Source organism: Nyctereutes procyonoides, unplaced genomic scaffold (genome assembly GCF_905146905.1).
Source record: "Nyctereutes procyonoides isolate TBG_1078 unplaced genomic scaffold, NYPRO_anot_genome, whole genome shotgun sequence".
NCBI lineage: Eukaryota > Metazoa > Chordata > Mammalia > Carnivora > Canidae > Nyctereutes > Nyctereutes procyonoides.
In genome coordinates this window covers 73,396,149-73,422,641 of record NW_026575146.1, presented here as the reverse complement: position 1 = coordinate 73,422,641, position 26,493 = coordinate 73,396,149, and the positions used below count along the sequence as shown (strand labels likewise).

General features: G+C 48.2%; 1 protein-coding gene across 5 annotated transcripts in view; it reads left to right on the top strand.

Moving 5' to 3' along the window:
- Nucleotides 1-26,493, top strand: part of TRPM4 (transient receptor potential cation channel subfamily M member 4) — a 42,319-nt gene that overhangs the window by 5,436 nt on the left and 10,390 nt on the right. For 4 of the 5 annotated variants that reach the window (XR_008662498.1, XM_055309994.1, XM_055309998.1 and 1 more), the window contains exons 3-17: nucleotides 828-1,002; nucleotides 1,338-1,518; nucleotides 1,705-1,868; nucleotides 2,103-2,286; nucleotides 5,491-5,552; nucleotides 5,693-5,884; nucleotides 6,191-6,290; nucleotides 11,345-11,457; nucleotides 11,739-12,080; nucleotides 12,285-12,419; nucleotides 18,404-18,533; nucleotides 18,742-18,887; nucleotides 20,118-20,230; nucleotides 20,607-20,684; nucleotides 24,604-25,035. Coding sequence is in view for 4 of the 5 variants with exons in the window: in XM_055309994.1 (XP_055165969.1) it covers nucleotides 828-1,002; nucleotides 1,338-1,518; nucleotides 1,705-1,868; nucleotides 2,103-2,286; nucleotides 5,491-5,552; nucleotides 5,693-5,884; nucleotides 6,191-6,290; nucleotides 11,345-11,457; nucleotides 11,739-12,080; nucleotides 12,285-12,419; nucleotides 18,404-18,533; nucleotides 18,742-18,887; nucleotides 20,118-20,230; nucleotides 20,607-20,684; nucleotides 24,604-25,035 (2,547 nt within the window). In the remaining variant the exon portion in view is untranslated. Of the gene's footprint in view, nucleotides 1-827; nucleotides 1,003-1,218; nucleotides 1,519-1,704; nucleotides 1,869-2,102; nucleotides 2,287-5,490; nucleotides 5,553-5,692; nucleotides 5,885-6,190; nucleotides 6,291-11,344; nucleotides 11,458-11,738; nucleotides 12,081-12,284; nucleotides 12,420-18,403; nucleotides 18,534-18,741; nucleotides 18,888-20,117; nucleotides 20,231-20,606; nucleotides 20,685-24,603; nucleotides 25,036-26,493 lie in introns of those variants that run through there. The other variant, XM_055309995.1, reaches the window with a different exon arrangement.

Sequence of the window (26,493 nt, the reverse complement as noted above, 5' to 3'; positions counted from 1 at the left end):
AAAAAAAAAAAAAAAAAAGGAGGAGCAGGGCTCCTGGCTGTCTCAGTCTGTGTGAGCATGTGGTTCTAGATCTCTGGGCCGTGGGTTCGAGCCCTACCTTGGGTGTAGAGATTACTTAAATAAATGAGGGGGGAAAAAAAAGAGTAGCAAAAGGTTAGGGCCTTAAAGATATTCTAGCACCCAGCTAAACCTCTCTCTTTGTCAGTCATCAGGAATGACTAGAAAAGGAATGACTTTCTGGCCGTGTTATTCAGTGTTATTCGAGGCTATTTAAAGCTCCGGGTGGCCTTCCCCTGGAGTGGGTTCTCCGCCTGAGTCTGGAATGCAGCCCTCATTTCAGAAAACACTGTGTGATTTCACTGACGCTGCCCCATAGTTCCACGAAGCAGGCTGTGTGACCATTGTCTTGATCCAAAGAGGATATGTGGGCTCAGGGAGGTGAGGCCCAAAGTCACACAGGTGCCCCACCCTCTGAGCGCCCTCTAAGCACTCTGGATTTTCCTTTCCGGGTGGAGTATCATCTGTTTGGACTGGGGGCACCCAGGCCGGCCCCTGCTGGCTGCTGGCACTTCTCCACACAGGCCCCGGGCCTGGCAGGTCGCAGGGAGGGTGGGACCCTGGAGACCTTCCCTCCAGCCTCCCTGAACCACTACGGCTTCCTGCTGGTGGACCAGTTGGCTCTGGATGGTCTTACACCCCAGGAAGGGGCAGTGCCAGGGTCAGCATGGACAGTGTGGCTACTTCAGGGGGTGCTTTGATGGGATCCTTAGGGTGTGGAGGGGGCGCCACCCCTGGGGTTCATGCTCTCCCTACCCTCCCCTTCCCAGAGGAACTTTGTGCCAGTGTGGGCGTCCCCGGAGCACCCACCCATCAGTAGCTGTGGAGGATGCCTTTGGGGCGGCCATGGTGACTGTGTGGGACAGTGATTTGCACACCACCGAGAAGCCCACCGATGCCTATGGGGACCTGGATTTCTTGGGCGCGGGCCGCAAGCCCAGCAATGTGAGACCTGCATGTCTGGGCAGGGTTGGGGTCCGCGAGGGGGACTGCATGCCTCAGGGGCTCCCGGAGTCGGTCTTGGGGTGCCACAGCTGAGTGCTGTCTCCCTGTTTGCCCAACCCTGTCTTCACCTCTCCCTGCATCTCTCTCCCTCGACCCCTGTCTTTCTAAGTCTGTTCCCCTCTCTCTGGGTCTCTGTCCCTTCCTCCTGGGTTACAGTCCTCCCACCCTTCTCCATCTGGATCTCTGTTCTCTGTGTCTCTGTCCCTTTGTCTCTGTCTCCCTCTCTCTGGGTCACTGTCCCCTGCCCCATGTCCCCTCCTCCTGTGTGTCCACAGTTCCTCCGGCTCTCTGACCGCACGGATCCAGCTGCAGTTTATAATCTGGTCACGCGGACGTGGGGCTTCCGGGCCCCAAACCTGGTGGTGTCAGTGTTGGGGGGATCTGGGGGTCCCATCCTCCAGACATGGCTGCAGGACCTGCTGCGACGTGGGCTGGTGCGGGCTGCCCAGAGCACAGGTGACTGAGGTCAGGGGGCTGGCCGTGCCTCCCAAGCCCGGGCCACTGCCCATCTCTCCCACTTCTCTGGCATGCAGTCTCCCCCCAGCTCTCAAGGGGTTTTGGTCTCACTCTCTCCTCTCTCTCTCTCTGTCTCTCCACATCCATGTCTCTGACCTCACCGTCACTCCCTGTGTCTCTGTATAGGGGCCTGGATTGTCACCGGGGGGCTGCACAGAGGCATTGGCCGGCATGTTGGTGTGGCTGTGCGGGACCACCAAACGGCCAGCACCGGGGGCACCAAGGTGGTGGCCATGGGCATGGCCCCCTGGGGTGTGGTCCGGAATAGAGAAACCCTCACCAACCCCAAGGTGGGACCCAGAAGTCTTGGAAAAGGAGGGGGCTGGGAATCTTGAGTCTGAGGGAAGAAGGGCTGGGATCAGGATTCCTGGGTCTGAGGGAGGAGGAGGCTGGGGGCCTGGACTCTTGGGTCTGAGGGTGGAGGAGGCTGGGGACCCCGACCCTGGGTCTGAGGGAGGAGGGGCTGGTCCTGCTGGTCCTGCTGGCCCTGCTGGGAAAACACTGGTCTGGTGGCATGTCCCCAGGGCTCCTTCCCCGCGAGGTACCCATGGCGCGGTGAGCCCGAGGACAGGGTCCAGTTTCCGCTCGACTACAACTACTCGGCCTTCTTCCTGGTGGACGACGGCACCCACGGCCGCCTGGGCGGTGAGAACCGCTTCCGCTTGCGCTTTGAGTCCTACGTGGCCCAGCAGAAGACAGGCGTGGGAGGTGAGTGGCCTCCTCCAGTAGGGATGGGGGCGCAAGGCTTGGGTCCGTGGTCCGATCAGCTTGAGGTTTGGGGACCAAAGGACGGAGGAGCTCCCCCAGTCAAGCACCATCTCCCATTATTTGTTCTCTTTTAAAAAAATCTTTATCTCAAAATCTAAACTACAATAAAGTGAATGGCTTGGTGAGATTTTATGAAACTGAACCCATGTGCCAAACAAAGCAGCACCCACATCTCAAAACACTTCACCAGCCCCCAGGAACCTTCTCCATCCTGCACCCCAGGGTTGCCCCAGTGGTGCCTGGAGCCTGGGCAGTGATTCTGGCTGCACCTGGGCTTCATGGGAACAGAATCCTACACAGTCTGCATGTTCTTGAATCTGGCCGGTTATATTCCACATTATTTCTGTGAGGTTCATCCATATCGTTGCACAAGTTGTAGTCTATAAGTAACTCATGGGTCAAAGAAGAAAAAAAAAAGACAAAATATTTTGAACTGGATGGTAAGGAATATATGACATACCAGCACTTTTGGGGTGCAGCTAAATTGGTATCTAGAGAGAAACTTATAGACTTAAATGCATGTATCCAAAAAAGGAAGAAAGGCTGAAAATCAGGGATTTAAGCCTTCAGGAAAAGAAACAACAACAACAACAACAACAACAACAACAACTAGAAGAGCTCTGGCCAGCTCAGTCAGTAGAGCATACAACTCTTGATCTTGGGACCGTGAGTTCAAGTCCTACCTTGGATGTAGAGATAACTTAAAAATAAAATGTGGAAAAAAAATTTTTTTAAAGATTTTATTCATTCATTCATGAGAGACATGGAGAGAGAAAGAGAGAAAGAGAGAGAGAGAGAGAGGCAGAGACACAGGCAGAGGAAGAAGCAGGCTACATACAGGGAGCCTGACGTGGGACTTGATCCCTGGTCTCCAGGATCAGGCCCTGGGCTGAAGGTGGCGCTAAACCGCTCAGCCACCCGGGGCTGCCCTGGGAAAAAATTAAATTAAAAACATCCTAGGAAAAGAACAGCAAGTGAAAATTAGGAAAAGTATAAACAAGGAGATAATAAAGACAAGGGCAGAAAGCCAACAAAATAGAAACAAATGCACAGTGGAGAAACTTAAACCAAAAGCTGTTTGTTTGTTTGTTTGTTTGTTTGTTTGTTTGTTTGTGAGAGACACAGAGAGATGCAGAGACATAAGCAGAGGGAGAAGCAGGACCCTGGGATCACGACCTGAGCTGAAGGCAGATGCTCAACCACTGAGTTACCCAGGTGTCCTGTCTATTCATATTCTTTGCACATATATGAATTGGGTTATTTTTTTTCTTATCTTTTTGAGGGAATTCTTTGTATCCTGTCAATAGCCATGCCTTGTTAAAAATAAAAAGACTTTCGGGACGACTGGGTGACTCAGTGGTTAAGCATCTACTTTCAGCTCAGGGCATGATCCTGGGGTCCTGGGATTGAGTTCCGCATGGGGTCCCTGCAGGGAACCTACTTCTCCCTCTGCTCATGTCTTCGCCTCTCTCTCTGTATGTCTCTCATGAATAAATAAATAAATCTTAAAAAAAAAGATTTTTATTATGGTGTTTATTTCTATAAAAATTCTATTGTTTTTATGTAGTTGGATATATTGTTGTTTCTTTTCTTTTCTTACTATTTTTTAAGAAGTATATTTATTTAAGTCCTCTCTACACCAAAGGTGGGGCTTGAACTCATGGCCCTGAGATCAAGAGTCCCATGCTCTTCTAACCAAGCCAGTCAGGAGCCCCTTTGTTTCTTTTATGGCTAATTGGTTTCCTGTGTTTTTTTTTTTTAATTTTTATTTATTTATTTATGATAGTCACACAGAGAGAGAGAGAGGCAGAGACACAGGCAGGGGGAGAAGCAGGCTCTATGCACCGTGAGCCCGATGTGGGATTCGATCCCGGGTCTCCAGGATCGCGCCCCGGGCCAAAGGCAGGCGCTAAACCACTGCGCCACCCAGGAATCCCGGTTTCCTGTGTTTTAAGAAAGGAAAACCATCTCACACGAATGCTATACAAATATTCTCTGTATGTTTTCTTTTTAGTAGCTTATATTTAAGCCTTTAATCCATCTGGAAATGATTTTTACATGTTTTGAGGAAGGGAGTCTACATTTCTTTTCTTCCAAATGGGAAGCCATGTTGTCTTCACGATCACTTCATAAACAGACACCTCCAAACTCCTCCTACCCCCCTCTTTCCGAGAAGCTGCACTGAATTTATGTGTCGCTTTCTGATAGGTTAACGTGATACTTGTTTTTCCATTTATTCAAGCCTGTCCTTAAGTAAGGATTGTTAATTTCCTCATAAAAATTTCATCCTTTTCAGGATGAATTAATTCCTGGATATTTAACATTTTTATGAAAACAGGGTTAGGAGACATTACTAGTTTGGAGAAAAGTTTTTTGTTTTTGTGTATATTTTTCTGTATCAATCCTCTTACATTCTCTTATTAATATTTATTTATTTTGAGTGGACTCTTTCTAATTTCTAAGAATCTAAATCATGTTTTCTTCCCATAGATACCTTTGTCTCTTCCAGCTTAAAAAGAAATACTAGTTTGCATTCCAACTTTACTTTCTTGCATGACTGCATTAGCTCAAAGCTCCTGGATGGCTGTGGATAGAAGTAATGTTTTCTTGTTTGTTATTTTACTGGGAATTAGTAGAAAACTATCTTACATGATTTTGCTGTTAGGCTTTGGGAAATGTCTTTATTGTATTTAGATAGTTCTTTCTTTCTTTGATTTTATTTTTAAGTAGTCTCTGCACCCACCATGAGATTCAAACTCAAAACCCCAACCCAAGAGTCACATGCTCTACCAACTAAGCCAGCCAGGACCCCTAGAAAGTCCTTATTCCCTGCATTTCTGTTTGACCTTCCATCCTTTCCTCCCCCCTGGGTGGAAATTACAGGAGTGACTCATGTAGTAAATACCTGCCTCATTTGGGAGTCCAGGCCCTCAGCCCCTGCTCCCCTGGGAAGTCAAGTATTACTGTCTTCAAAATCTGGTCCCTTTCAACATGCTCGAAAATGTGACAACTCCCGTGAGCCTCAGGACACAGGATTAAGCAGAAGCTAAGTTTGTCCCAGAGACTCATGGGAAATGTGGTTCTTTCCTGTCCCAGGCAAAGGCTGATGGGAGGTGACCAAGCTCCCATCTCTCTTTTCCTCAGGGACTGGAATTGACATCCCTGTGCTCCTCCTCTTGATCGATGGTGATGAGAAGATGTTGAAGGTAAAGGGTCTAAGTGAGGAGGTGGCTGGAGGCCCTGATTCCTGGCACCTGAATCTTAGGAGAGGAGAGGGCTGGGGATCTGGGCTCTAGGTGGGATGAACACCTGCCTTCCCTGACCTGACTGCCCCTCTAACCTGTAGCAAATAGAGAATGCCACTGAGGCTCAGCTCCCCTGCCTCCTGGTGGCTGGGTCTGGGGGAGCTGCAGATTGCCTGGCGGAGATCCTGGAAGACACTCTGGCTCCGGGGAGAGGAGGGAGCCTGCAAGGGGAAGCCCGGAGTCGGATTAGGCGTTTCTTTCCCAAAGGTGACCCTGAGGTCCTGCAGGCCCAGGTATGACACTGGGAGCTCAACTCTGAATCCTGATATGGGAGGGAGCTGGGGACCTGGGTCCCTCAGTGTTGAGAGATGAGGATGCTGAGGACTTGGAGTCCTGGATCTCAGCAAAGAGGGGATTGGAGGCCCAGACTCATGGATTTGAGAGAGGAGAGGCTCGGGGGGCCCAGATTCCCAGGTTCTGGGAGCAGAGCATGCTGGGCATCTATACCACTAGGTCCTGGAGGGAATGGTCTCCTGTGACTCTGTGGACACAGCCCCAGTGGAGTTGGGCTGGGGTTTGCAGGATGTGGCATTCTGCAGGTGGAGAGGATCATGACCCGGAAGGAGCTGTTGACTGTCTATTCAACTGAGGATGGCCCTGAGGAGTTTGAGACCATTGTTCTGAAGGCCCTTGTCAAGGGTAAGCCTTGGACCCCTGAATTCTTCTCCACTCTCAGCTCAACTTTGGACACCTTTCCCAGCCTGGGCACTTTAGCCATACTCTCTCTAACCTAAAGTTAGGTTCCTTTTTTATCTCTTTCCTTTTTATTATTCCCTTGGCAAGTGGTTCTTGGGGGTTTGCATGGGGCTATTTGGACAGTTTCCCAAGATATTTTCATTATGTATCAACATTACTTTCTGTTAGATACATGCTTTCATCCATCCATCTATATACATTGATCTTTCCATCTACTCATTATTCCATCCATCCTTCATTCTTTTATCCATCCAATCATCCATCCATCATGCCTTCCACCCATCCTTCTACCTGGCCATCCACATATCCATTGACAGTTCCATCCAGTTATTATTCTTCTATTCGTCTATCTATCCATCCATGCATCCAGCCAGCCAGCCATTCATCCATCTTTGATTCATCCATCCATCCATCCATCCATCTATCTACCTACTCACTGTTTCTTCCTTTCCTACATGGCTCCAATATGTTTTAAGCACTGGGGAGTAGGGGAGTCAGATAAACCAGAGCATTGGTGGCCATTGAGGAACTCCTGATATTTTACTACAGGAATGGATGATGAAAGCCAAGGTAGAGAACATAATGGCCATCTGGTAGAGGCTGGGGATGGGGATATTCATTCCAGAAACATCATCCCAGGCTCCAAAGACTAAAGCAGACCCATTTCTTGCTCCGAAGGACCACAGATCCTACCAGAGTTTTTTTTTTAACACAACCTTATGTAAAATTGAAGACCAAAACGTGGAGGGGGAGACCACTGTCAGTAAAGAGACAAGGAGGAGGTGCTATTTATTTATTTATTTATTAAATATTTCATTTATTTATTCATGAAAGACACAGAGACCTAGGCAGAGGGAGAAGCGGGCTCCCATGGGGAGCCCGATGCAAGACTTGATTCCAGGACCTCGGGATCATGCTCTGAACTAAAGGCAGTTGCTCAACCACTGAACCATCCCAGGTGCCCTGGTGTCAGAGTTTAACAGGGAAAACACCCACTTAGATAAAAACTCCCAAGAGGAGGCATTGTGTCAATTTATAATTTGCTCTTGATCCCAGGTCCCCACCCCAGCTGTGTCCATCATGCTCTGTGGTGTGGCAGAAAGAGCAGTAACTTTTTCTTTAAGATTTTATTTATTCATAAGAGACACACACACACACACACACACACACAGAGGCAGAGACACAGGCAGAGGGAGAAGCAGGCTCCATGCAGGGAGCCTGATGTGGGAGTCGATCCTGGGACTCCAGGATCACGCCCTGGGCCAAAGGCAGGCACTAAACCACTGAACCGCTGAGCCACCCAGGGATCCCCAAGAGCAGTAATTTTTGACTTTGGAGTCAGATGAAGCTGAATTGGAATACCAGTTTGGCCCCTCCCTTTCTGCATGACCTTGAGAGAGAAAGAGACTTCCCTTCTCTGGGCCTTACTTAGTTTCTTTCTCTGAAAAGTGGAGATGATATCTTGCAGGAGTGTTGTGAGCCTCAGGGACAGCTTATGAAGTGCCTAGTCTCCAGGGATGGGCCAATAAATGAAAGCTCTCTCTCTCTCTCTCTCTCTCTCTCTCTCTCTCTCTCTCTAAGTAGGCTCCCCAGCGTGGAGCCCAACACGGGGGCCTGAACTCACAATCCTGAGATCAAGACCTGAGTTGAGCTCAAGGGTCGGGTGTTTAACTGATTGAGCCACCCAGGTGCCCAGGGAGCTCTTCTTAATAAAATTCCATTTCCCATGGGGACACATTTTGTAAATAGCGAATGGAAGTCAGCGAACAAATCTGATTCATTTCACAGAAGTTAACTCACAAGCCTCTGGGGAGAAAACAGGGAGACTCTGTAAGAGGTGGTTTGCAGGGATAGTTTTGTCAGTCTGTTACCTGCAGATGTGGAAGGGATCCCACTCTGCTGAGGAAATTGGAGATGGCTGGGCGGGTTCAGTGATAGCAGAGATGAAAGGATGGGGTTTCTGACAGGTGAGGAAGGAAGGAGGAGGCGATTCATGTTCCTTAAGAGCATGTGCACTGGGGCAGCCCGGGTGGCTCAGCGGTTTGGCGGTTTAGTGCCGCCTTTGGCCCAGGGCGTGATCCTGGAGACCCGGGATCGAGTCCCACGTCAGACTCCCTGCATGGAGCCTGCTTCTCCCTCTGCCTGTGTCTCTGCCTCTCTCTCTGTGTCTCTCATGAATAAATAAAATAAAAAAAAGAAAGTTCTAAGAGCATGTGCACTGTGCTGAGCAGTTGGTGTGTATTTGCCCATGATCCTCCAATCCTGCTTGCAGGGGGATGTGGGGCTGGGCAGAGAGAGTCAGGGGGCTAGACGGATGGGATTTGGGGACTGATGAGCTGGAGGATGGTGAAGGACTGGAGGAGCAGGAACAGCACAGAGCAGAGGAATGTGCCTCATTGACTTGGGTCGACAAAGGGGCTGTCCCTGAGATGCAGAACCCAGGGAGGGTGGATTCTGGGGTTAGACGCTGAGCTCCGTATGGGACACAGTGAACGTGAAGGGTGGGGGGGAGATCTAGGTGATAATTGGGGAGACATATTAAGGCAAAATATAAAGCAGGATATTATAAACCTTCTTTTCCCCCTCCTCTTGAAACAATGAGGAAAGTCGGAGAGATTTATAGAATCTTAGAAAATCCCACTGTGAATTTGCTTCTGGGATTTGAAAAGAAATATAGGGTAGGGGCGCCTGGGAGGCTCAGTTGATTAAGCCTCCAACTCTTTTTTTTTTAAGATTTTATTTATTTATTCATGAGAGACACATACAGAGAGAAAGGCAGAGACACAAGCAGAGGGAGAAGCAGGCCCCATGCGGGGAGCCCAATGCGGGACTCAATCCCGGGTCTCTGGGATCACACCCTGAGCTGAAGGTGGTGCTAAACTGCTGAGCCACCCGGGCTGCCCTAAGCCTCCAACTCTTGATCTCTCAGCTCAGGTCTTGATCTCAGGGTCATGAGTTCAAGCCCTGGTTTGGGTTCCATGCCCAGCTTGGAGCCTATATATATTATAATATGTGTGGCCCTAGACATGTGACTGCATCTCTCTGGACCTGTTTGCTCAAGCACTGGCCTTAGCGGTTTCACTGGTCCAGTCACAGAGTCCTCTCTGTTTGCAACTTCATCCCGCAGTTATTACTGAGAACAGTGCTACAGTGTGGGTACCATTATTATTCCCATTTTATAGATGAGGGAACCAAGGCTCCCAAGGTCCAGCAGCTTACCTGAAGACCATCAGTTGGTATTGGTGGAACTGGGATTAGATCCGAGGTCCGCCTGCCTCAGAGCCCATTGTTCATCTGCACTCCACTGGATTGCCTAGTTGCAGTTTTTGAAACAACCAAAATGTGATGAAAGTCCCTCCTTTGTTTTGGAAATTGATGTAGAGCCAGTGGAGGCAGAAGGAAAAACTAACTCCATGGCACAAGTGCGCTGAGAGCTGTCTAGACTTTGCTTGACTTCTTGGAGCCACTGGGGGGTTCAGATTTTTCAGGCTCCTTGTTAACCATAGATGTTTGAATCTGTTGATTTTTGGGTTAAAGTTTTTTTTTTTTTTTAAGATTTTATTTATTCATGAGAGACACACATACACACAGAGAGAGGCAGAGACACAGGCAGAGGGAGAAGCAGGCTCCACATAGGGAGCCCGACGTGGGACTCGATCCGGGGTCTCCAGGATCATGCCCTGGGCCGAAGGCAGGCGCCAAACCGCTGAGCCACCCGGGCTGCCCAAGGGTCAGTTTTTTTTTTTTTTTCCAAGGGTCAAAGTTTTTTTTATTTTATTTTTTTTTTATTTATTTATGATAGTTACAGAGAGAGAGAGAGAGAGATGCAGAGACATAGGCAGAGGGAGAAGCAGGCTCCATGCACCGGGAGCCTGATGTGGGATTCGATCCTGGGTCTCCAGGATCGCGCCCCCGGGCCAAAGGCAGGTGCCAAACCGCTGCGCCACCCAGGGATCCCTCCAAGGGTCAAAGTTTTAAAGGCCTTTTGTTCTTCCTAATTTTTTTTTTTTTGACCTCCAGGATCTTTTTTTTTTTTTTTTTTAAGATTTTATTTATTCGGGATCCCTGTGACTATCATGAATAAATAAAATTTAAAAAAAAGATTTTATTTATTCATGAGAGAGAGAGAGAGAGGCAGAGATATAGGCAGAGGGAAAAGCAGGCTCCATGCAGGGAGCCTGATGTGGGATTCGATCCCGGGTCTCCAGGATCGCGCCCTGGGCAGAAGGCAGGTGCTAAACCACTGAGCCACCCAGGGATCCCCAGGACCTCCAGGGTCTTCCAGAGCCCCTCTGATGTTCGGATTTTTTCCAATCTCATCTTCTGCTGCTCATTTTTCTTTTCTCTCTTCTCACAAATACCCTATGTTTCCAGGAAATCAGAGTGACTCACATTTGCCATCACATCTCATATTTTCTTGCACCCAGACCTTGGCTCAGGCCGCTCCTGTTGCCTTGAAGTTTCTTTTCTCATCTAAGATGCACACCTCCAAATCCTGCCCATCTTTCAAAAGCCCCACCTCAATGCCCATCCTCTAGGAGGCCCCGTGGATCACTCCACACCTCTGTAAGTGTAGCCTCCCCTGGGTCCTTATCCATTTTGTGCCCACCTCCAAGGGCATTAGTCCCTTTGAGGGTAGTTATGTGGTTCCTGGACACATATCTCTGGAATGATCTCCTTCAGGGCAGGAACTGTATCCAGTTTTTCTCCATCCCTCCCATTGGCTGGTCCATAATCTACCTCAATAAACATTAAATGGATAATTGATTCCCCCATTCTTCTTGAGGACTCTAGACTGCTGGTCTGTCCTCTGCCCTGAATTTTAATGACCCTATGCTTGCAATAGCCCGACTTCTTAATGACCCCAGACACCCCCCAACAACGCCCACTATATATGGGGTTTAAATGTCAGGTATCTCACATTGAAACAAAACATTCATCCAAAGTTCCCCTGCCCCCGCCCCCGACTCCTTACTCCTTTTCTCTCTAACTTTCAGCTTGTGGGAGCTCTGAAGCTTCAGCTTACCTGGACGAGTTGCGTTTGGCTGTGGCTTGGAACCGTGTGGACATTGCGCAGAGTGAACTCTTCCGGGGGGACATTGAATGGCGGGTGAGGGGGCAGGCCCGTGGGGCTGTGGATCCCGACAAGGGGGATGCACTCTCCTCCCTCCCTGACTTCTTCCACATCTGGCGCGGTCTTCCATTATGGCCTGTCCAGCCTTCTCTTAATTGTCCATCTGTTCCTATTTTGTTTCCACTCTCCCCATCCAGCCAGCCACCCACCCACCTATCCAGTAGCTCTGCACTCCACCTCTTGTCCTTAACATCTGACCTCACCGGGCCTTCTATCTATGTGCTCATCTCTTCCCCCATCCATCCTGCCCCTGCCAGTCCATCCACCTGGAAGCCTCCCTCATGGATGCCCTCCTGAACGACCGGCCCGAGTTCGTGCGCTTGCTTGTCTCCCATGGCCTTAGCGTGGGCCACTTCCTGACCCCGATGCGCCTGACCCAGCTTTACAGTGCAGCACCCCCCAACTCACTCATCCGTAGCCTTTTGGACCAGGCATCCCACCACTCAGGGACCAAGACCCCAGCCCTTAAACCCTCTGCAGAGCCCCGACCCCCTGACGTGGGGCAGGTGCTGCGGATGCTGCTGGGGGAGACATGTGCGCCAAGGTACAGCGCTGGGGGCGCCAGGGATCCCTACCAGGGCCAAGGCTGCAGGGAGAGCGTAAGGAGAGCCTGCATGGTGGTGGTGGTGGTGGTGGTGGTGGTGGTGGTAATGGTGGTGGTGGTGGTGGGGAGAGGCAGGGGAGGCACAGAAGGAGACCTGGGGGTGGGCCAGGAGGGACGTGTGTGCCTGGACTGGGTGGAGCTGGTGGTTGGGGGGCAGTCAGGTAGGGGCCAGTCCTCACCACGCCTCCTTCTCCTGCAGTTGTGTCTGCTCTCAGATAGGGCCGCCTCTGATCTCGCGCTGGACGCTATCCTTGGGCAGGCCCCCTGGAGTGACCTGCTCCTCTGGGCGCTGTTACTGAACAGGGCTCAGATGGCCCTGTACTTCTGGGAGATGGTGAGTGCTGATCTGATCTCTGATTCTGCTTTCTTCTACATCCCTGTCCTTTATTCCTACTGGACCCCAGTGCCTGAGCTTTAAGGTTCCCTGACCTCCAATGTCACTCGGACCCCCACCCCGTCCTTCATTCCTGATCTATGACTCCAACTGCTGCTCCCCATCACCACCACCGGCACCCCCCTCCCCCCACCGATATCATGCAGTTCTCATAACTTGTTTTTTCTTTAGCAATATGTATTGGGCATTTCTGGTTGTTCATGCATGAGAATTGATCTCATTCTCTCAGAATGATTACCTGTATGAAGAAGTGAGATGTTATCTTGCAGCTGATAGGGAGTCATTTAAACATAGTTACACTTGCAATGGAGATGCGTCATTGTAGTTGTAATGTAGAAGGGGACAAAACTAGAAGCAAGGACACCAGCTAGGAAGGTAGATCTGGAAGGTAGCCTGGGTAGCTCAGTGGTTGAGCATCTGCCTTTGGCTCAGAGTGTGATCCCAGGGTTCTGGGATCGAGTCCCACACTGGGCTCCCTACAGGGAGCCTGCTTCTCCCTCTGCCTATGACTCTGCCTCTCTCTGTGTCTCTCATGAATAAATAAAAAAATCTTTTTCAAAAAAAGGATCTAAGATAGCACCTATTAATGCCATAGAAATATCTTGCCAGGACTTCTTTAGCCTTGGGTTGTTTTCAGCCCAAGTCATGGGTTAAATAGTGATTATTTTTCATTGAGATAAAATTCATAGGGATGCCTGGGTGGCTCAGTGGTTGAGCATCTGCCTTTGGCTCAGGGAGTGATCCTGGAATCTCGGGATTGAGTCCCACATCAAGCTCCCTGCATGGAGTCTGCTTCTCCCTCTGCCTATGTCTCTGCCTCTCTCTCTCTCTGTGTGTGTTTTTCATGAAAAATAAAATATTTTTAAAAAGGGATAAAATTCGTATAACATAAAATTCACCATTTAAACCACCTTAAATTGTACAATTCAGTAGTTGCCTTTAGCACACTCACTAACGGTATTGAGCAACCTCTGTCTAGTTCCAGAACATTTTCATCATCCTAAAAAGAAACCTCATACTGATTTAGCACTGACTCTCCATCCTCCCTCCCCAGCTCCTGGCAATGACTGATCTGCTCCCCGCCACTATGGACTTGCCTATTCTGGATGTCTTATAGAAACAGAATCATCTTATATGTGGCCCTTTGCACTGAATTTCTTACACTTAGCATAGTGTTTTCGTGGGGCATCCAAATTGTAGCATGAATCCGTGCTTCCTTCCATTTTGCTACCGAATAATGTTCTGTAGTATTGATAAATCCACTACGTTTTGTTTATGTATCTTCATCTCTTGATAGTTATATGGGTTGTTTTGACTTTTTGGCTATTGTGAATAATAGTGCTATGAACATTGGAGTACAAATATCTGTTCAAGTCCCTGCTTTGAGGCTCTGAATACATATCGAGGTATGCAACTGCTAGATCATATAACTATTCTAGGTTTAAGTTGTGGAAGAACTGCCATACTGTTTTCCATAGCGGCTGCACCATTTTACGTTCCCACCAGGGATGCACAAGGGTTCCAATTTCTCCACGTCTCCACCAGCACTTGTTATTTTCTGTTTGTTTGTTTGTTTTATAATTGCCATCCCAGTATGGTTTTTATTTGTGTTTCCTTAAGGATTGGTGACATGGAGCATCTTTGCATGTGCTTATTGACCATCTTTATATCTTTTGAGAAATGGCTAAATTCTTTGACCTTTTTTTTTTTAAGAGAGAGAGAGAGCATGAGAGTAAGAGTAAGTGGGGAGGAGTAGAGGAAAAGGGAGAGAATCTTTTTTTTTTTTAAAAAAAAGATTATTTATTTATTTATTCATGAGAGACACACACACACACAGAGGCAGAGACACAGGCAGAGGGAGAAGCAGGCTCCATGAAGGGATCAATGCAGGACTCAATCCTGGGTCTCCAGGACCACACCCTGGGCTGAAGGCGACACTACACCACTGAGCCACTCCGGCTGCCCAAAGGGAGAGAATCTTAAGCAGGCTCCATGCCCAGCATGAAGCCCAGTGTGGGGCTTGATCTCATGACTCTGAGGTCATGACCTGACCTGAAATCAAAAGTTAGATGTGACCCAACCTAAATGACTGAACCACGCAGGTGCCCCAAAACTTGTTTTTTTTTTTTTTTTTTTAAGATTTTATTCATTCATTCATGAGAGACACAGAAAGAGGGAGAGAGGCAAAGACACAGGTAGAGGGAGACTCAGGCCCTACGCAGGGAGCCTGATGTGGGACTTGATCCTGGGACTCCAGGATCATGCCCTGGGCCAAAGACAGATGCTTAGACCACTGAGCCACACAGGGATCCCCTGTTTTTGTTTTTGTTTTAAGACAGGGAAGTAGGGAGGGGCAGAGGGAGAGGGAGAGAGAATCCCAAGCAGGCTTCATGCCCAGCACAGAGCCAGATGCGGGGCTTGATCTCACAACCCTGAGATCATGACCTGAGCAGAAATCAAGAGTCAGATGCTTAACTGACTGAGCCACCCAAGTGCCCCTCTTTGTCCATTTTTAAATTTGGTTTGTTTGTCTTGTTTTTTTTGTGGTTGAATTGTATGAGTTCTTTATATGCTCTGGGTATTAATCCCTTATCAGGTATATAATTTGCAGATATATTCTCCTTTGCCTTGGGTTGTCTTTTCATTCAGTTCATAGCATCCTTTGATTCATCAATAGTTTTAAATTTTGATCAAGTCCAATTTGTGTTTTTCTTTGTTTTTGCTTTTGATGTCATATCTAAGTAACTGTTGCCAAATCCAAGGTCATCAAGTTTTATCCCTATGTTATCTTCTGAGGATTTTATAGTTTTATAATTATACATATAATTATTTAATCCTATGTGTTAATCTTATTGAGATTCCTTATGTGTGAAGAGTCACTTCTCTTTTGCTGATTTTGAGATTCTCTTTGTTTTTGCCTTTCAACAATTTGATTATGATATATTTTTAAAAGATTTTATTTAGGGCAGCCCTGGTGGCGCAGCGGTTTAGCGCCGCCTGCAGCCCGGGGCGGGATCCTGGGGACCCTGGATCGAGTCCCACATCGGGCTCGCTGTATGATGCCTGCTTCTCCCTCTGCCTGTGTCTCTGCCTCTCTCTCTCTGTCTCTATGAATAAATAAATAAAATCTTTAAAAAAAAAAAAAAAAAAGATTTTATTTATTTATTTGAGAGAGAGAGAGAGATAGTGAGAGACAGCATGAGCAGGGAGGAGAGGGAGAAGCAGGCCCCTGAAGCAGGGCTTGATTATAGGACCCCAAGATCATGTCCTGAGTCGAAGGCAGATGCTTAACTGACTGAGCCACCCAGGCGCTCCTGATTATAATATTATTCAATGTGAGTCTCTTTGAACTTATCTTGCTTTGATTTCTTTGCTGTTGGGTGTGTAGATTCATGTCTTTCATCAAAATTTAGGGAGTTTCAGTTCCCCAAACTGAAAATATTCTTTATATATATCTTGAAATATTCTTTATATCTCTAAATATTTTTTCTAGCCCTTTCTCACTGTCTCCCTTTGGGACTCCCATTATGCATAAATTGGTATGGTTGATAGTACCCTGTAGATTGAGAGAGAGCAAGAGCAAGAGTGAGAGAGCATAAGTAGGGTGAGGGGCAGAGGAAGAAGCAGGCTCCCTGCTGAGCAGGGACCCAATGTGGGTCTTGATCTCAGGATTCCTGAGATCATGACCTGAGCTGAAGGCAGATGCTTAACTGACTGAGCCATCCAGGCATCCCTATTCTTAGTTCTTTCTGCACCCCAAACTGGATAATCTCAATTGATCTGTCTTCAAGTTCATGCATTCTTTCTTCTGCCTCCTCAAAACTGCTGTTGAGCCTTCTAGTGAATTTTTCATTTCACTTTTTAGCCCCAGAATTTCTTTTTTTTTAAGATTTTATTTATTAAAAAAAAAGATTTTATTTATTTATTCATGAGAGACACAGAGAGAGAGGCAGAGACATAGGCAGAGGGAGAAGCAGGCTCCATACAGGGAGCCCAATGTGGGACTCGATCCACGACTCTGGGATTACACCCTGAGCTGAAGGCAGATGCTCAACTGCTGAGCCACCCAGGTGTCCCAAACCCCAGAATTTCTACTTGTTTCCTTTTTGATAATTTCTGTCTCTTTATTTTTATTCTTTGTTTGGTAAGACATCCTTCTGGCTTTCTTTCATTTTTGTCCACAATTTCCTTTAGCTTTTTGAGCATATTTAAAGCAATCTATTTGAAGTTTTTGTGTAGTAAGTCCAATGTCTGAGCTTCCACAGAGATAGTTCCTATTGATCTTTTTTTCTTTTCTTTTCTTTCTTTTTCTTCCTGGGAATGTGCCATACTTTCCTGTTTTTTCGCATGCCTCATAGTTTTTCGTTGAAAACTGGACATTTTGAGTATTATAATGTGGCAACTCTAGAAACCAGCTTACTCCCTTCCTTCAGGGTTGTTGCTTGTTGCAGATTATTGGTAATGGTGTTTGTTTAGTGATTTTTCTAAGCTATTCACGTGAGGTCTGTATTCCTTGTCATGTATGGCCACTAAAGTCCCTGTTCTGTTAGCTCATTCTCTGACTCATCAGAGAATTCCTTAAATGCCCAGGCTGGGAGGGAGGGGGAGCAAAATGCTTTGGTTTGCAGATTGGCTCTATCTTGGGGCTTTATTTCAATACTTAGGCAGGCTGTTTACAGTTTGCCTTAGCCTTCACTTCCTGCTTTTACTGAGGCAAAAGGTCAGCAAGATGTGAAAGCTTAGGATTTTCTCTGGTGTTTTCTTCTCTTCTTTTTTTTTTTTTCCTCTGGTGTTTTCTGAGTGTACACCCAGCATTGGTCATGTGTGTAGCCTTCTAGTTTCCCTAATAGACATAGGAGTTTTTCAAGCCCCTTATTCCTTGGAATATCTCCTTCCCCAGCCACTTCCCTCTCCAGCTGTCCAGTTTTTGCTTGACTTGTCTGTTATTCTTTGCTTTGGGCAGCTGAGGCTAATACAGCTTGCCCTTAAATGATTTATATGCTTTCCCACCACCTGGGAAGCCATTTCTGCTTGGAGGAAACCCCAAGAACAGTGAGACAAAGGCAAGCCCTTGAGCTGTTCCTTCAAGGACAGCTAAGTCCACACATAGAACCACAATTATTTAAGAGTGAGATCTGAGGGCAGCCCCAGTGGTGCATCGGTTTATTTAGCGCTGCTTGCAGCCTAGGGCGTGATCCTGGAGACCCTGGATCAAAGTCAGGCTCTCTGCATGGTGCCTGCTTCTCCCTCAGCCTGTGTCTCTGCCTCTCTCTCTCTGTCTCTATGAATAATAATAATAAAAAAATCTTAAAAAAAAAAAGGAGTGATATCTGAGTTGCCCCCTTGGGGAGCAACAGTTTGCACCAGGAATGGGGGCTGTCACCTTCTGGGCTGTTGCCTTCCAGGCTGCCCTTGAGCTGGGAAGTTGACAGTGGGAGTTAAAATGTCATGATGCTCTTTTACTGAAACTTGGTGTTTTCTTTCTTCCTTGAGCTTTCTCCTGTTCATTGTAAGTTTTATATTCAGTTCTGGAATTCTGGGAAAGTTGACTCTGACAGTTTTTGCCAGCTTATCTGTTGCTTTTATGGAAAGACAGAATTTTGAAATTCTCTACTCTGCCATTTTAGGGGACATCTCCTGCTGCTTCTTGACCTGTCTGTAGCCTCTGATGTCATTCTAACTCTGTCCCAGCCCTTGGTCCCTGAACTACCTGACTTTTGACACTTTTCACCTGATGACCAGCTTCTTCCAGATTCATCTACACACATTGCCTCATCCTTGACTTCTAATGAACCTGGTTAACTTATGACTTCTGGTTCTGTCCCTCTGTCCCTTTGCCTTGACCCCCACCTCTCCTCCTTCCCCCCGCCCCCCTGTGAAGCTCACTCTAAACTCTATCTGTCACTCTGTCTCTGTCTCCCCAGGGCTCCAATGCTGTGGCCTCAGCTCTTGGGGCCTGTATGCTGCTCCGAGTGCTGGCACGCCTGGAGTCTGAAGCTGAGGAGGCAGCACGGAGGAAGGACCTGGCAGCCAAGTTTGAGGGTCTGGGTGTTGGTGCGTAAGGCTTGGGTGCGTGGGGGTGGGGACAGGAGCTGCCAGGCAGGGGGTTGTGCATCTCCCCACTTTTCCTCCCGAAACCCTGTGTCTTCACCTTCCCCTCCTCATCTTTCCCCTCACACCATCTCCTCACTCCCTTTCTTTCTTTCTTTTTTTTTTTTCCTCACTCCCTTTCTTTTCTCTCACATAAATCTCCTGTCCCCAGACCTTTTCGGTGAGTGCTACCGCAGCAGCGAGGAACGGGCTGCCCGCCTGCTACTCCGACGCTGCCCACTCTGGGGGGATGCCACCTGCCTCCAGCTTGCCATGCAGGCTGATGCTCGTGCCTTCTTTGCCCAGGATGGGGTACAGGTGAGCATCTGAGGTGCCAACATCCCACACAGTTCCCACCTGGACTTTGGGAAGTATGGAGAATAAGCCCCTGCCATTGTGGGCAGTGAATGGTCTTAATCAGCCCCCCTCCCCCTCGGAGACCACTGGAGGTCCAGAAATTCTCTCCCAGAAGGGCTACCTTTCCCCTAAGGAGCCCCACCCCCTCCCACAAGGAAGCCAACCTTCCCACAGCAAAGCCCACCCTCCTGAAAAGTTCTATTCCTAAACAGAAATTCCTGGTGACTTCAGGAAGTCCCATCTGTCACACAGGAATTGCTCCCAACTCCCACAGGAAATACCACTTCTCCCAAAGGAAGTCCTGCGTCATCCATAGGAAGGCCTGCATCATCCATAGGAAGTCCTTTCCATTTCCTTCAAAGGTCCTCAGTTCCAGATGTCAACAATTACAATGACCTCACTGAACAATTACCTCATGTTTGGGGCATAGACTAACTCTGGTTTAGTAATCCCACCCTTCCCAGAGGAAATCCTCTCCTTGGGGAAGCCCTGCTTGCCCCACAGTCTCTCCCACAGTGTCCATCCTGACATCTGAAAACTTTTCTCAATATCCTTAGTGTAAATCTGACAAGGGTGTGGCACCTGGCTGGCTTAGTTGGTTACAGCACATGACTCTTAATCGCAGGGTCATGAGTTCAAGCCCCACCTTGGGGTGTAAAGCTTGGTTAAAAAAATAAAAAAATAAAAATCTGACAGCAGGTGCTCAGAGAGTACCACCCTCAGTACAGGAAATCTGCTTACCCCAAAAGGAAGTCCCATCTTCACATGTCAGAATGGTTTGGCTGGCATTTCAAGTAATTACCCAGAGTCCATTGCTTTGAATGGTGGTTCAACTCATGGATTCCAGCTTGGGCCTCTTCCTTGACCTCCTGCTGCCCCATCTGTGAAAAAGGAGAAAACATTCTTCCCTGTCCTGGGGGTGTGGTGGGGATTAAGTGGGCTGATCTGTGTGAAGTGCTTAGCTCGGGATCTGGCACGTTGTGTTCATAAATGTTGGCTGTTTAACTATACCAGATAAAACCTGGGACAGGTCATCCTCACCTTTGACCCCCTGCCCCCCACCCCCAGTAGTTACAGTTGGCATATTGGGCACTTGCTCTGTGTGCTCCTGCTGTGGCCCAGTTTTTACCTGGGGTCTTTAGAGAGGGCTGTGGGGCGATTCAGGCTCCTAATCCTCATCACACCCCACAGTCTCTGCTGACACAGAAGTGGTGGGGGGAGATGGACAGCACCACTCCCATCTGGGCCTTGGTTCTCACCTTCTTTTGCCCCCCACTCATCTACACCAACCTCATCACCTTCAGGTCAGTTCCCTTGGGTTAGATGGGCAGGAGGGGGATGCTCAGTTTCTCCTTCCTGCTCACTTCGGGCTGCCTTCCTACTTGGTCTTTCCAGTGCTTCCCCTCCCTGTTTGCTCTCTTTCTGTCCTCCAGGCTGGGGGCATGTCTGGGAGGTGAGCTTTGCAGCAGTAGAGGGCGGGGGTGTCTCTGCAGTGTCTTTGGGGAGCATTCCTCTGCCCTCTGGCCATGGCTGTGGGGGAAGATTTCTTTTGGGGTGACTGGAAAGCACCTCACTGTCTCCCTGCCATGTCTCTGGATGAAGAAGTTTGGGTCTCTCTTTGGAGAATTCTTCCCCTCGCCCCTGCTCCTGTTCTTCACTCTGTGCTTTCCTTCATGCCAGGAAGTCAGAAGAGGAGTCCATCCAGAAGGACCTGGAATTTGACGAGGATCGGGGCATCAATGGAGAAGGCCCTGTTGGGTGAGTGAAGCCCCAGCACCCTGTGAGGTAGGGCATCTGAGGCAGCTTCATAAACACCAGGTGCTGGGAACAAAGCCAGAGGGGAGAAGTGGAGTTTCAGGGGGTGACGGCTTCGTGAAGCCACTGAAGATCCCGAGGAAGCAGCCCCAGGCTCGAGGCTTGGGTTTTGGTTCTGCCACTGAGGAGGTCCTCCCTGGAAACCAGTTTACTTTATGCTATACATACTTCCATCTTGAAGTGGAATCTTCCCTCTTGCAAAAGGAATCAGGTGGATTTGGCCCATTTAGGGATTTTTCATCTTTTTTTTTTCTGATTCCAGGACCTTTGCTCTTAATCTCTATGCTGAGGTACCCGGACCTAAGCAGATAGTCTCTCAGACTTCTGATAATGCCACAGAGTGGAGGTGCTGAGGGACTTGGGTGTGAGCCGAACAGATCTGGGTTCAAATCTTAACTTTGACCTTAGAAATGACTTCACCTTGAGCCTCAGTTTTCTTTTCTATAAAACGAATATGCATTGAAGGTTGTGCCTGTGGCAGGTTAGGTTGGGCAGTGCTGCATCTAGGGGTGCCTGGGTGGTGCCGTCAGATGAGCTCCTGACTCTTGGTTTCAGCTCAGGTCGTGACCTCAAGGTTATGAGATAGAGCACAGCATCAGGCTCTGCATAGAGTCTGCTTGCGATTCTCTCTCCCTCTCCCTCTGCCTCTCCCACTGTGCATTTGCTCTCTCTGTGTCTCAAATAGGTAAATAAATCTTAAAAAAAAAAATCTTACATGCTCAGTGACTGTCAACAACGAAGCCTTACTTCTCATGCTCCATTTTTGGGCTGTCTGTGTCTCGGCTCCAGTATGGATTCCACTTTGGAATGAGTGAGCCCCTCCTAGCTGAGATGTTGCTGGTCTCATAGCAGAGGAAAAGGAGAAATGATGAACCAGGTACTGGCTCTTAAAGCCTCCACGTGGAAGAGAGACACATGTCACTTGTGCCTATATTTCCTTGGCAAGCGTGAGGCATATGGTAATTCCTTAGCTCTTGATCCTCCCACTGAGAGGGAACCAAAATATTTGGTGCAGCGTAATACAGTGTGCCCCAGTGCCTGATGGGGCAGTTGGGGGGACATGTGGAGATAATGTGTAAAATGCATCATAGTGTCCAGCACATAGTAAGTAGTCAAGCAGTGGAGTTTATTATTGCCACTGCTGTTATCGATGCATTTCTCATTTATTTTGTTGAATGGTGTGTAGGTATCAGGGTCTAAGTCTCTGGTAATAGAAGAAGAGAGGAAGACTCACACATTTATGCTTATCTTTCTACCTTCCATTTCTACTTTAGCCACTTAGGTGAGAAAAGGGAGGAATCCCGGCCCCCAATATCCCAGAAGAAAAAATGTTTCTGGTAACTGTTAGAAACATGATCAGAAGCCAGATATCTGTAAAACCTACTATATACCTCAAGGAGCAAATAGAAATATATCTATGCAGACTTATTTTTCTGAGACAATACACAATGAATACAGTGTATTTGTCAAGATAGAAGAGAAAACTAAGAAAAAAAAAACTGAAACCACTGGAAAAGGTTGGAGAGAAGTCCCCAGTGTCAGGATCAGTAACGATGTCCTTGCCTAGTGAGTTCCCAACTTTAGCACCATGACAGTGATGAAGGAAGGTGACAATAGCCACTTACAGAGGGTAGCCAGTGTACTAAATCCTTTTTAAAATCAATTTATTGGGCAGCCCCGGTAGTGCAGCAGTTTAGTGCCGCCTGCAGCCCGGGGTGTGATCCTAAGGACCTCGGATCGAGTCCCATGTCGGGCTCCCTGCGTGGAGCCTGCTTCTCCCTCTGCCTGTGTCTCTGCCTCTCTCTCTGTGTCTCTATGAATAAATAAATAAAATCTTAAAAAAAATAAAATAAAATCAATTTATTTAATTTTCTCAACAACCCTATGCAATAGGGTGTATTATTATCCCCGTTTCACAGATGAAATCACCAAGGCACTACTCAGATCATGTGATTGCTAAGTATGTAGAACTGGGGTTTGAACCCAGATCTTCTTGTGCCTGAAGCTGTGCTCTTAGCCACTATGGAGAATCAGCTCCATGGCGAGCTTTGTAAAAGGATGGATTCCTTGATGCTCCCCCAAGGAGGCTTGGGATGAGTCCAGGAATCTGTGTGGCCTGGTGGTGCCTGATTCAAGATAGAAATGGCGGGGAGCATTCTGACCACATGTTCTTGTTCCCTGGACCCCACAGAAGGGGAAATGCAAAATACCGGGTCTGTTTTCCCTTAACTTTAGGGAAATTTCTGTCCTCTCTGCATCTCACTTTTCTTTCACTTTTATAATTCTTTCCTTTTTTTTTTTTAAGATTTTATTTATTTATTCATGAGAGACAGAGAGAGTGAGAGAGGCAGAGACACAGGCAGAGGGAGAAGCAGGCTCCATGCAGGGAGCCCGATGTGGGACTCGATCCCAGGACTCCAGGATCACGCCCTCGGCTGAAGGCAGGCTCTAAACCGCTGAGCCACCCAGGGATCCCTAATCCTTTCCTTTTCTTGAGAACCACTTTACTGAGATAAAATCCACATATCGATCAACTCACCCATCTAAGGTGTTATAATTAGTTTTTAGTATATTCACAGAATTGTGCAGTTGTCACCACAGTCAATCTTAAAACGTTTTTGTCACCACAGGAAGAAACTCTGTACCCCTTTAACAATCACTCCTTACTGCACTCTCCCCCCAACCCTTCACAGCCAATAATTTTCTTCCTCAATGAATTTCCCTATTCCTGACATTTTTTTTAAAGATTTTACTTATTTATTCATGAGACACACACACACACACAGAGGCAGAGACACAGGCAGAGGGAGAAGCAGGCTCCCTGCGGGGAGCCTGATGTGGAACTTGATACCAGGAACCCGGGTCACGACCTGAGACAAAGGCAGACGCCCAACTGCTGAGCCACCCAGGTGTCCCTGTTCCTGATGTTTTGTACGAATGAAGTCATACACTATGTGGTCTTCTAAGATTGGCTTCATTAACTTAGCATCATGTTTTCAAGATTTCTCCATGTTGTAGCACTCATCCTACGTTCTCCATTCGTAATGTAATCTCACATTCTCCACTCATAATGTTCTCCATTCCTTTTTAGCATTAAATAATATCCTGTTGTATGGATAGACCATGGATCAGTTGATGGACATTTGGGTTGTTTCTGCTTTGGAGTTATTATCCTCCTGCTTGGTGTATAAAAAGAAGATGCCTCACCAGACCAGTTTATCTTTCCTGTTAGCTTGTTGGGTTTATTATTATTTGTATTATTCATTTTGGCATTTCTGATTTGAAGTCAGAAGGAAGCGTCAGGATGAAATTGGGACAGAGGGTCAGAACTGGGACGAGAATGGTCAGAGATAGGAGTAGAACAAGGTCAGAATTCAGAAGCCACATATGGCTGTATGGTCCAAGGTCAGATACGGGAAACACTGGGCTAGACAATCTGACATGAGAATTTGTGGGTCAGAAGTTAATATTCAGGTACACAGGTGTCAACCCTGGGGAACCGAGGTCATGAAAGTGAGGGGATCAGAGGTCAGATAGATGGTCTGAGGTCAGACATATGTCAGAGGTTATAAAGATGAAAGAAGAGGGATTTGGAGTCAGACCAGGGTCAGAGGTCATCACAGGAGCCAGAGGTCAGATGGTGGAGAAGGTCAGAGATGGAAGGTCAGCAGGCTTGACGGTAGATTTCAGAGGTCAGAGGTCAGGTACAGGGATCAAAAATCAAGGAGATGACAGACAGGGACTTGGTTTCAGGTCAGGCAAGGTTAGAGGTCAGATGTGAAAGGTGAGAGGTCTTGATGATGGTGACCAGGGGCTCGGAGGTCAGGCTGAGCCCTTCTCTTTCCCTCCCTCTCACCCCCAGGCCGACGGAGCCCCCCGAGAAGACAGCTGTGCGGGTGCTGGGGCAGCGCAGGCCCAGGGGCTGCTGCAGGAGGTGCCCCCCGCGCCTACGCCGCTGGCCTCAGTTCTGGGGAGCGCCAGTGACCGCTTTCATGGGCAACGTGGTCAGCTACCTCCTCTTCCTGCTGCTTTTCGCCCATGTGCTGCTCATGGACTTCCAGCCCAAGGCGCCCGGAGCCCTGGAGCTGCTGCTTTACTTCTGGGCCTTCACGCTGCTCTGCGAGGAGTTCCGGCAGGGTCTGGGTGGCGGCTGGGGCAGCCTGACCACCCGGGGGCCCGGGCCTAGCCCCCAGCACACCCCGCTGCGCCGCCGCCTCAGCCTCTACCTCTCAGACACCTGGAACCAGTGCGACCTGGTGGCCCTCGCCTGCTTCCTCCTGGGCGTGGGCTGCCGGTGAGTGTCCCCGCCACCTGCCTCCGATCCTCCCTGCTGGGCTCCAGTCCCCTGTGATTCTTCCTTCTTGATCGAAAGCACCACATCAGGATGGCCCTAATGGGTCGCTCGCCCCTGGGCATCTGGTTTTAGGGACAGTGGGATGGGATTAGGGATTAGAGCTGGGACCTCATTGCCCTGGCTGCTGTTTCTCTAGATCTACAGGTTGGCGGGCTGCTCTCTGGTCCCTGGTCTTGGCCCTACTGCTGAGTGCAGTCCTCCCCCAGGCACCAGGCCAGGCAGGGGCGCCCCCTCTCCCTCCCCTCTGCTTCCCCAACCTGCCCCCTCACCCCAGCCTCCTGGACTCCCCTCTTTCCTCCAGCCTATCCCCCCACAAGGGTCTTTCTACTCCCAGATCTGCCCTGCTTGCTTCCCGGGGCTGCCCAGTGCACCCCGGGCCTGGTACTGGGGGTGCTGCTTGGTGCTGGCCGGCCCATCTCTTTCTCTTTTCTTCATCCAGACTCTAGCTCGAGCAGCTTGCAACTCCTACCTCACAGTGACAGGGGCTCTGACCTCCATCCTAAATACTTTGTGTAATTTTAACAGTGAAATGAGAATATTACCTGTACCCATGAGCTCTCTGTCTCTCTCTTTTTTAAAGATTTTATTTATTTATTCATGGGAGACACATACACACAGAGGCAGAGAAATAGGCAGAGGGAGAAGTAGGCTCCCTGCGGGGAGTCTGATGAGGGACTTGATCCCAGGACCCTGGGATCATCACGGAGCGGAAGGCAGACGCTCAACCACTGAGCCACCCAGGTGGCCCTACCGATGAACTCTTATCAGGGAAGTGTGTTACAGGTTCTGCAAACTTCCTTGATCAGTTATACGCAGGGCAGTTACACTCCTTTTAGCCATTTTCATTTTCAGTTTCTGAAATTATTTTGACTTTGTGAATTATTATTTGGGTTAAGTTGTACAAGTATTTGGCTCATCATTGGTGTTGTCTGTATCAAATTTTGCCAAAATCTAGGTCTGTGTTTGTCAATATTACTTTGTGGCTTTTATGTCATTTGTGCCCACTCTTCCTGGGTCAAATTTGATAGATTCACTTTTTTTTTTTAAAGATTGAAAAATTTTTTTAAGTCATCTCTACACACAACGTGGGGTTCAAACTCCCATTATCTGAGACCAAGAGTCCCATGCCCCTTAGGACTGAGCCAGCTAGGCACCCCTACAGATTCATGCCTTACCAGGGAAGATTGAATGTCTGTTGCCTGTTTCTTCTTATCTCTTACCTAATTTATATTTTTTTAAAAATTGTCAGGAATTCACCTCAAACATTTTCTGTTGTGGCTATGTCATGTTAGTTCATTTTTTCCATGCCTTCCAGATCATACTGTGTGGCTCCCAGAGAGAGGGCAAAGGGTGCCTCAAAACATGCTTGGGGACAGATTGTCTTGTCTTTGCGTCTTG